Below are 11,463 nucleotides of genomic sequence, written 5' to 3'. Positions count from 1 at the left end.
GATATTCTGGCTGCTGCTCCGCCCCCGCTATTACCTCCCCGGCAAGACCCACAATTTATTTGTTTGACTACAAAGTGCGACTTCCGGTCACGCATGCGCGGACACTGCAGGGAAAGAACCTGAGTCTGTAACTTCCGCTCATCCTGAGACAAGAGTCTGACACGCTGCGCCTCTCCCTGGTGTGTCACTTTGTACAGGCACAGCCCGGGCAGCCTCTGGCTTCTCTTCCGCCCCACGTGATTCTGTTTTATTCACACGTCACATTAATCCCAGGGCCCGGCGAGTAAGAGCCCAGAATCCATCAGGCACAGACCGGACCGCTATTGGGTCCTTCTCGCTGTCAGCTGACGTCGCTGTGAGTCGGCGGCACTTCCGGTGGAGCAGCTGTTACTGGCGCGATCATGTTGGGAATATTCAGCTCCATCCCGACCCAGATGGTGAGTTCGGCGCCCGGTGAGGAAGGAGAATTATGGGATCTCTCTGTACAGACTATGAGCAAACTTAGGGGACTGTTCCTGCTGAATTGTGCTTAGTACAAGGAATACCTATGTGCCATAGTTTTATGGGATCTCTCTGTACAGACTATGAACAAACTTAGGGGGCTGTTCCTGCTGAATTGTGCTTAGTACAGGGAATACCTATGCTGCCATAGTTTTATGGGATCTCTCTGTACAGACTATGAACAAACTTAGGGGGCTGTTCCTGCTGAATTGTGCTTAGTACAGGGGATACCTATACTGCCATAGTTTTATGGGATCTCTCTGTACAGACTATGAACAAACTTAGGGGGCTGTTCCTGCTGAATTGTGCTTAGTACAGGGGATACCTATACTGCCATAGTTTTATGGGATCTCTCTGTACAGACTATGAACAAACTTAGGGGGCTGTTCCTGCTGAATTGTGCTTAGTACAGGGAATACCTATGCTGCCATAGTTTTATGTGATCTCTCTGTACAGACTATGAGCAAATTTAGGGACTGTTCCTGCTGAATTGTGCTTAGTACAGGGAATACCTATGTACCATAGTTTTATGTGATCTCTCTGTACAGACTATGAGCAAACTTAGGGACTGTTCCTGCTGAATTGTGCTTAGTACAGGGAATACCTATGCTGCCATAGTTTTATGGGATCTCTCTGTACAGACTATGAGCAAACTTAGGGACTGTTCCTGCTGAATTGTGCTTAGTACAGGGAATACCTATACTGCCATAGTTTTATGGGATCTCTCTGTACAGACTATGAACAAACTTAGGGGGCTGTTCCTGCTGAATTGTGCTTAGTACAGGGAATACCTATGCTGCCATAGTTTTATGTGATCTCTCTGTACAGACTATGAGCAAACTTAGGGACTGTTCCCGCTGAATTGTGCTTAGTACAGGGAATACCTATGTACCATAGTTTTATGGGATCTCTCTGTACAGACTATGAGCAAACTTAGGGACTGTTCCTGCTGAATTGTGCTTAGTACAGGGAATACCTATGTACCATAGTTTTATGGGATCTCTCTGTACAGACTATGAGCAAATTTAGGGGACTGTTCCTGCTGAATTGTGCTTAGTACAGGGAATACCTATACTGCCATAGTTTTATGGGATCTCTCTGTACAGACTATAAGCAAACTTAGGGGCTGTTCCTGCTGAATTGTGCTTAGTACAGGGAATACCTATGTACCATAGTTTTATGGGATCTCTCTGTACAGACTATGAGAAAACTTAGGGGACTGTTCCTGCTGAATTGTGCTTAGTACAGGGAATACCTATGTACCATAGTTTTATGGGATCTCTCTGTACAGACTATGAGCAAACCTACAAGACTGTTCCTGCTGAATTGTGCTTAGTACAGGGAATACCTATGCTGCCATAGTTTTATGGGATCTCTCTGTACAGACTATGAACAAACTTAGGGGCTGTTCCTGCTGAATTGTGCTTAGTACAGGGAATACCTATGTTGTCATAGTTTTATGGGATCTCTCTGTACAGACTATGAGCAAACTTAGGGACTGTTCCTGCTGAATTGTGCTTAGTACAGGGAATACCTATGCTGCCATAGTTTTATGGGATCTCTCTGTACAGACTATGAGCAAACTTAGGGGCTGTTCCTGCTGAATTGTGCTTAGTACAGGGAATACCTATGTTGTCATAGTTTTATGGGATCTCTCTGTACAGACTATGAGCAAACTTAGGGGCTGTTCCTGCTGAATTGTGCTTAGTACAGGGGAATACCTATGTACCATAGTTTTATGGGATCTCTCTGTACAGACTATGAGAAAACTTAGGGGACTGTTCCTGCTGAATTGTGCTTAGTACAGGGAATACCTATGTACCATAGTTTTATGGGATCTCTCTGTACAGACTATGAGCAAACTTAGGGACTGTTCCTGCTGAATTGTGCTTAGTACAGGGAATACCTATGCTGCCATAGTTTTATGGGATCTCTCTGTACAGACTATGAACAAACTTAGGGGACTGTTCCTGCTGAATTGTGCTTAGTAGAGATGCACTCAGAAGTTGTGCCCCTCTTAGTTTAAATGGGTTGTTCACCTTTAAATTAACTCTTAGTAGGATGTAGAGAGGGATAGTCTGAGACAATTTTTAATTGGTTTTCATTTTTTATTATTTAAGGTTTTTGACTTATTTAGGTTTTTATTCAGCTGTTCTTTAATTTGCATTTTAAGCAATCTGGTAACTAGGGTCCAAATTCCCCTAGCAACCATGCACTGATGTGAACAAGAGAATGGAATATGAATAGGAGAGGCCTGAATAGAAAGATGAGGAATAAAAAGTAACAATAACAATACATTTGTAGCCTTACAGAGTATTTGTTTTTAGATGGGGTCAGTGACCCCCATTTGAAAGCTGGAAAAAGGTAAATCATTCAAAAACTATAATAAAGAAAAAATGAAGGTCAACTGAAACGTTCCTTGGAATTAACCATTTTATAAGATAAATCAGCTTGAAGATGAAGTGCCCCTTTAACTTCACCCAAACTGTCACATGAGCAGTTTCCCAGTATGCATCAGTGCAGCACATTTTGTGTATCTACTTCTTTCTGCATTTGCCTCTGAGGCTCAACTTGCCCTTTACTCATCAGACTGGCACTGGGGCTCCTTATATAAACACTAGGCCTGGGAGTTGCCATATTGATTCTCATCCTCTTGCCCTGGGCTTCACTCAGCCAATGAGACACTTCCTTCTCTACAACCTTGTGCCCCCTCCTTATCATTATCTCTAGTGCACAAGGGCCCCCCATTGACTGCTGCCACTTGCCTGGGGGTGCCCTTGCCTAGGAAGCACCAGCCTGTTCACAGCACTTGGGTCTCACTTTACTGCCATAGACTCCACCACATTCACAGCCAACGATATCTGCTGCTCCAATTACAATATTCTAATAAAGAAAATCAGTGTGTTACTGCCCCTTTAATAATGTGCCTCAATTGCTGGGGGCCACAGGGGCCAGACTCTATGTGACTCTATATGGGTGGGGCCTCCTCCAGTCTTGTACTTCACTATCATTGGTGCAAATGTAACTGCTACAGCCAATAGTTGTCTGGCCGAGGATGCTGGGTAACCACTGCTAAGTACTGACTTATGTCTTTGTTTTACTCTCATGTTATTTCTCTTTCTTCTATAGGACTTCAAGGGTCAGAAACTCGCCGAACAGATATTCCAGGGCATCATCCTCTTCTCTGCGGTAACTACTCCTAGTATTATACGGCATCATGTACCCCCTACTGTAAATGATAAGGATATTAGAAGTCACTGAGGGGTTGTTCTGTGACCATATAAAGGCACAAGGCTGCAGGCTGAGTTATACAGGGAACTCTGAGTATCACTCATGTATTATAAGGGATAATGTACCCCCTACTGTAAATGATAAGGATATTAGAAGTCACTGAGGGGTTGTTCTGTGACCATATAAAGGCACAAGGCTGCAGGCTGAGTTATACAGGGAACTCTGAGTATCACTCATGTATTATAAGGGATAATGTACCCCCTACTGTAACTGATAAGGATATTAGAACTAGTCACTGAGGGGTTGTTCTGTGACCATATAAAGACACAAGGCTGCAGGCTGAGTTATACAGGGAACTCTGAGTATCACTCATGTATTATACGGCATCATGTACCCCCTACTGTAAATGATAAGGATATTAGAAGTCACTGAGGGGTTGTTCTGTGACCATATAAAGACACAAGGCTGCAGGCTGAGTTATACAGGGAACTCTGAGTATCACTCATGTATTATAAGGGATAATGTACCCCCTACTGTAAATGATAAGGATATTAGAAGTCACTGAGGGGTTGTTCTGTGACCATATAAGGCACAAGGCTGCAGGCTGAGTTATACAGGGAACTCTGAGTATCACTCATGTATTATAAGGGATACTGTACCCCCTACTGTAAATGATAAGGATATTAGAAGTCACTGAGGGGTTGTTCTGTGACCATATAAAGGCACAAGGCTGCAGGCTGAGTTATACAGGGAACTCTGAGTATCACTCATGTATTATAAGGGATAATGTACCCCCTACTGTAAATGATAAGGATATTAGAAGTCACTGAGGGGTTGTTCTGTGACCATATAAAGGCACAAGGCTGCAGGCTGAGTTATACAGGGAACTCTGAGTATCACTCATGTATTATAAGGGATAATGTACCCCCTACTGTAAATGATAAGGATATTAGAAGTCACTGAGGGGTTGTTCTGTGACCATATAAAGGCACAAGGCTGCAGGCTGAGTTATACAGGGAACTCTGAGTATCACTCATGTATTATAAGGGATAATGTACCCCCTACTGTAAATGATAAGGATATTAGAAGTCACTGAGGGGTGTGTGACCATATAAAGGCACAAGGCTGCAGGTTAGAGTTCAGGGGTAGTAACAAGGCCAGTGGTGCAGGATTGGGGCAGATGTAAGTGACAGTTGTGCATGTCGGGCGCATCTAATAAAACAATGTGACTGTGCAGGTCGTGGGATTTCTCTATGGTTTTGTGATGGAGCAGTTTGGTTGGACCGTGTACATTGTGATCGCAGGATTTGGAGTCTCTTGTTTGGTAAGAAATTCCCATAATATTTGATGAATGAGGAGTCGGGCGGTTGTGCTGGGGGGGGGGGTGTTAGACATGAGCTAAAGCTGGAACATTTGCCCTTTACTCAAATCATTCCAATGGGAGAGCGTGACCCCCGTGGGACATTGCCCCCCGTTTGCTGTAGATCAGGGGGGGCAGTTAGATCTGTGTCAGACGAGCCCCAGGACATTCCCAGTGTTCAGACTGTACATAATGGTGTGACACAAAGCAGTCACAATAAAGGGTGAGGGGAGTGCACTGGGGATCATCGAGCAGATTCACTTTCCCTGTTTAGCTGAAGAAATAACAAGAAAACGAATTCTCCTGATTCATCTAAACAAATAGCCAGTTCATTGCACTCATGTTGCACAGGGGATTGTGGGAGTTGTAGTCCAGACTGTTGGGTTGAGTGTATAAGGGGCTGCTGGGAGTTGCTGTGCTGGGAGTGATGAGTTGTCTGTGTCGTTGCAGCTCACCCTGCCCCCGTGGCCCATGTACAGAAAGAACCCGCTGAAATGGCTCCCGGCGCAGGACTGTGCCCAGGACGAGAAGAAGCCAACGGAGAAAAAGCCCAAAAAGCACAAATAGCCTGGGGGCGTGGCTTGTGGGAGGGACCCGTCTGTGACCAAATCTGGAGAATGGACTTGAGCCTGGGAGTGGGAGGAGCTTTCTGCTAAGCAGAACATTGGGCAGTGCCGGGGGAGGGGCCACTTGTCTTGTGTCCAATAAATCCATTGTCAGAAACCTTTTGTCCCACTGACTGCTCTTTATTTTCTACCCAATCAGCTGCTCTGTCTGCAAGCTCCTCCTCCTACTTGTCCCGCCTCCACTGTTTCCTTTCATTCTTTTTCATTGTCTCAGAGTTTTGGGCTGTAGATCTGGCGCCGAGGGACTTCCTGTAATAAACGGATGCCCCTCCCCCAGCCTCAGACAGACAGACGGGTGGGAAAGTAGAATCATCGGGGAAATATATATATATATATATGTGTATTGGGGCTCTGCGGGCAAGTTGCACGAGTTGTAAGTGAGAAGTAGAAAGCGACTGCTGCAGGAATTAGTCACTTACACCATTGCTGCAAATGTTCTGCAACTTACATTTATTTCACCAACACTGAGTGACCCTTTACAATTAAGTTCACTTTAAGGCATAGGAAGAAAGAATAGTCATCGGGGCCTGTGCAGAAGTAATGGATCCATTAGAATCTGTTGGACCCATGATGCATTGTGCTGGTGGGGAGGGAGGGATCCACTAAATATCAGCTGACTCTTCCCAGGGCCAATGAGACAAGAAAGAAGCTGAAATGGGATCCGGCTCGTACAACAAGACAAGGGTCTGAAAGCCCCCCCAGAGCTACGTGCTGATGGTTTGGCCCTGACATGACTGCGAATGGCTTGGCTGGGTATAAAAGGTCCTTATTGGGCCTCATTGGCACGTGGGCAGTAACCCATAGCAACCGCTCAGTGATTGGCTTTTCAGCCAGCAGCAGGTGGAACAGCAAAGTGCAGTTGGTTACTATGGGTTACTGCCCCGGTGCAAACCAATAAATAAGCCCCCCTGAGACTATTACACTTTCCTTTCTTGCCCCGTGTTAAACATCATTAAATAAAATATTTGTTTGGTTCTTTATTAACCCTCTGATTCCTCTACTACTATTCACTCTCACCTTTAACTTTTAGTACCTTATAGAATGGCCAATTCCAAGCAACTTTTTTCCAGCTTTCAAATGGGGGTCACTGACCCCATCTAACAGTAAATACTGTACAAGGCTAGAAATGTTTTGTTTTCTTTAGTCGGCCCTGGTGTCAGTGCAGACGTTGTGGGATTTGTCAGTCTTCACCTCTGGAGGCGGGACACAAAGCTGTTGGCTCCGCCTCCTGTATATATATGGGCTGGCTCCGTTTTTTGTCCTGCCCTGGAGGTAAAGCTCAGCGCACCAGCCACACTGACATCAGTATATTTATATATATATATTTATATTACATTGCACCATAAGAACAGCGGAGCAGTGTAATTGTCTGGCTGCTTCACTATAAAGGCCAATAGATGACTGAGCTCTCCTAGGCCACAATCTGAGGGGAACACAGAGCTGCCGCTTACATCAATCTGGTTGTAGAGGAGACCTAGGATTTGGGGAATTTTATGGGCACAGTGTTTTACCCTCACCCTCACCAAGGAACCCATAACTATGGGTATCAGTATGCAGCCTAGTGGTTAGGTATACGACTGAGAACCCAATCTGTCATCTTGGTCTGGGTAACTGGCGATTTCCAACTGCCGGGAGATCGACATAAGGTGACAGTGAGTCTGTCCGGTTGTAGATCTTCCCCCAGTCTATCCTGACAGTCAGTATAATGGGAGGCGCAGAGCAGGTGATAATTAACCTTATTAATCTTACATAAAGGGACTTATCCCTTGCAGAACTGACAGCACATCAGCTCAATACCAGACTGAGTGTTGGCTTCTAATTTAACGCTGTTATGGAGAAAGGAGACTCATTAAAAGACTTAAGGGCAGATATACAACTAATAAAGAAGACAAAAAAGCCGGACAACTTACCCAAATGCAAGGGTTGCAAACATTCTTTAAGAAAACCGTAAAGGAACTATTGTTCTGACTGTAGGCCCAGTTCAAAAAAATCACTATGGCCACCCATCTCCACAAACTATGCCATCATTACCAGCAGAGGGACCTACCTGAGCCCCCAATTCTGAGGAGAGGAGGTCCTTTCCAGGTCCAATGTTATTTGCACCAATACCACCAGCCAGATTCTGCATCATTTACACCTCAGCCATCACCAAACCACTGTACCCACCCGCCATCTCAATTTGGTCCAACCACCCCCTTCCACATCTCAGGTAATTACAAATGTTGGGGCAACCCTAGACAGACAAAGAAGCGCAGAGCTCCCATTGATCTGGATTCCTCTTCAGAATCGGGAGGGGTTAGCATCAGACTCAGAGGAAGAACAAGTTCTTCTCCTGGGAAGAGACACCTCAGATCACAGACAGTCCACTACACATTTGGACTCAGAGGAGGAGCACACAGTGACTGCTAACCCCAAGATATCCAAAAGATGACTCAGGGAAATGATGCAAACACTAGAGATAAAGGATGAGACAGTAGCTCTATCAAAAGCCGACGAGCTATTGAGTGTTCAGGAAATCCAAACTGACCGATATTCAATTCCATTACACAGGCCATCGAATCAGAATAGAATCAACCAGAGACATGTTGCTCTCACTCAAAGGTTTTTTGTTTGTTTTTGAAAACCTGCCCTGTGCCTGAGGACCATCAGAAGAAATGGGACAAGGCCCCCACAGTGGACTCCTCAGTAGCCGCTGGTCCAGGCACACAGTATTACTGGCCGGAGAGGCGGCATTTAAGGACCAGTTACATGGTCACATGGAGTCTACCTTGTCCAGGCGGCAATACTGCGTCCAGCGCTAGCGTCGGCAAGATTAACACACACAGCGAGACATTGGGCACAAGACTTGGGTCGACACCCACTTCCATCTAAACAAGAATTACAAGATGAGGGGGACAGACTGACAACTGCATTTGCTTTCCTCGCAGAGGCTGCCATGGAAATTACCAAATTAGTGGCCAAAGCAACATCAAGGGGCCGATTCACTAAGGGTCGAATTTCGAAGTTAAAAATACTTCGAAATTCGACCCTCGGATTGAAATCCTTCGACTTCGAATATCGAAGTCGAAGGATTTAGCGCTAATCCTGCGATCGATCGATCGAAGGATTCGAAGGATTTGAATCCAACGATCGAAGGAAAATCCTTCGATCAAAAAATCACAGGCAAGCCTATGGGGACCTTCCCCATAGGCTAACATTGACTTCGGTAGCTTTTAGCTGCCGAAGTAGGGGGTCGAAGTTTTTTTTAAAGGGGAAGTACTTCGACTATCGAATGGTCGAATAGTCGAACGATTTTTCGTTCGATTCGTTCGATTTCGAACGAATTTAACCAATTCGATGGTCGAAGTACCCAAAAAATACTTCGAAATTCGAAGTATTTTTCATTCGAATCCTTCACTCGAGCTTAGTGAATCAGCCCCCAAATGTTGTGGTCACAAGACGAGAATTATGGCTTAAACATTGGTCGGGAGATACAGCGTCTAAACGAAGACTTCGATCTCTTCGGAATCCCTTTTCGGCTGGGAGGGGGGGGAGAGTACATTTCTTCCTACAGGAAAGAAACAGAGATTTGACACAGCAAACAAGTTTTCCAGCAGAAAGAGTTGGTCAACCCAAACCTTTTCAGATGAACCCACGACGGATCAAAGAAATAAACGTAGAACACCTTGGCAACAACAAAACCGCACCAATGTCAAGAAACCAATCACTAACAGAAACAACTTGGCCTGATTCAGCCCAACAAGGGCCAGGCCTAGTGGGTGGCAGGTTACAAAGATATCTGGGGGGATGGGAGACACATCACAGACAAGTCGGTACCCCAAATAATCCAACAAGGGTACAGAATTCCATTCTCACCACACCTACCAGCCAGAAGATTCGCACATCATCAACTACCACCAACAAGCAAAGACTTCTAATACAAACCATCAACTCACTTCTACAAGCAGAGGTAATACAGGAGGTACCACAAGCTCAAAGGAACAGACGCTTTTATTCCAATCTCTTCTTAGTAAAAAAAAAAAAAAGAGGGCATCTTCAGTCCCGTGCTCAATTTGAAGCCATTGAACCCCATGGTCACCACTCAGAAGTTCAAAATGGAGTCCGTTCGGTCATATCGGACATGGAAACAAACCACTTTGACATCCATCGACCTACAGGATGCAGAACTACACACACCGATTTACCTTGAATCCCAAAAATTTGGACTTTGTACTGCGCCAAGAGTTTTTACCAATCATAGCCAACCTCAGTGGGTTGTGTATAAAGATTCTCCGCTATCTAGATGATCTGCTGATCACGGCACCATCAGAAAATCCAGCAGCCAGGGACACCAATATGTGTCTTCAGGTACTAACTCAACACGGTTGTCTGATAAATTAGCGCAAGAGCTTACTACAAGCAAGCCAAACCATCAGGTTTCTGGGTCTCGACTTCAATTCTCAGAGACAGAGAGTGTTCTTGCCCCAGGACAAGATAGAGAAACTAATACGGACAACTCAAGAGTTCCAGACCTCCCAATCAGTTTCAGCAGAGGACTGTCTTTGACTTCTGGGACTTCTGGTATCGGCTCAGTGGAACAAGAATCAGAAGGACTTACAACAGCTCATAACCATATCGCACACAATAAAAAACAGAGCAGGGCCACAACAATTCTAATAGCACCCGACTGGCGTGACCTCCTTTGCTTGACAAAGGGGGTCACCGCGAAACGTTGCATTGCACTCCGCTTCAATAAAAGTTTGACATTTTCACGTAGACCTGGGTGCCGTGAGGTTTTTCTGCAGAATTACATTGGGAGGTTGCTGAGCCTCCACCCCGTGCACCAGGCAGATCTATATCCGTTGGACAGGAGGGTGTGTGAATCCACAATACACGGTTTGGACAGAGCGTTAGCTGCACATTGTAGGAGAGCACTGAGTAGCTCAAGGGCAGTCACTGAGTAGATTTGCAAAGCAGCCGTCTGGGCTTCTCCAAACAATTCTATAAAGTTCTAGAAGTTAAATGTTTTGGCCTCACGACCGGCCGCGTTTGGCCATAAAGTTCTCCAGGCGGCAGCAGCACAGTCAATAGTTAAATGAAGTCGCCCTGATAGAGGCACCGCTTTTAGACATTCCCTAACGTCTGCACTGACAGGAGGGACGAGAAATACCGATTTTATACCGATTTTATACTTACCACAAAATCCTTTTCTCATAGGCCCAAACTGTCAGGGCAGTGAGTCCCACCCAGGCTTTAGTGTGGGCACAGGGACCTTTTCTTGCCATCTACTCGATCTCTTGTCTCTTCTTTCTGACTATTCACTCTCCACTCACTGAGCTTTACACAATAACTCAGGAGAAAAGGTGGAGCCAGACTAGAGAGCATCACAAATCCCATCTGCACTGACAGGATTTCCGGTAAGTATAAAACCTGTATATTGTTACTTTTTATTCCTCATCTTTCTATTCAGGCCTCTCCTATTCATATTCCAGTCTCTTATTCACATCAGTGCATGGTTGCTAGGGGAATTTGGACCCCAGCAACAAGATGGCTGAAATTACAAACTGGAGAGCAGCTGAATAAAAAACTAAATAAGTCAAAAACCCCAAATAATAAAAAATAAAAACCAATTGCAAATTGTCTCAGAATATACCTCTCTATATCATATTAACAGTTAATGTAAAGGTCCATGTTTGGCCAAGCCTCACCCTCATACACTGGCAGGGGCCCAACTGGATGTGTATCTTGGGCTCAGACAGAAATGGA

The 11,463-nt window shown here is 45.1% G+C and overlaps 1 protein-coding gene across 1 annotated transcript; it reads left to right on the top strand.

The window, feature by feature from the left end:
- Positions 1 to 166: 166 nt before the first annotated feature.
- LOC108704392 (signal peptidase complex subunit 1) lies at positions 167 to 5,815 on the top strand. Its single transcript, XM_041561897.1, has 4 exons — positions 167 to 437; positions 3,631 to 3,690; positions 4,970 to 5,056; positions 5,543 to 5,815. The coding sequence occupies exons 1-4, from the start codon at positions 402 to 404 to the stop codon at positions 5,657 to 5,659; spliced, it is 300 nt and encodes a 99-aa protein (XP_041417831.1). The 5' UTR covers positions 167 to 401; the 3' UTR covers positions 5,660 to 5,815.
- Positions 5,816 to 11,463: the final 5,648 nt, after the last annotated feature.

This window comes from Xenopus laevis, chromosome 4S, assembly GCF_017654675.1.
Source record: "Xenopus laevis strain J_2021 chromosome 4S, Xenopus_laevis_v10.1, whole genome shotgun sequence".
NCBI classification, from domain to species: Eukaryota; Metazoa; Chordata; class Amphibia; order Anura; family Pipidae; genus Xenopus; species Xenopus laevis.
The sequence above is the reverse complement of the archived record's forward strand: the minus strand, read 5'-3'. Positions and strand labels throughout refer to the sequence as shown.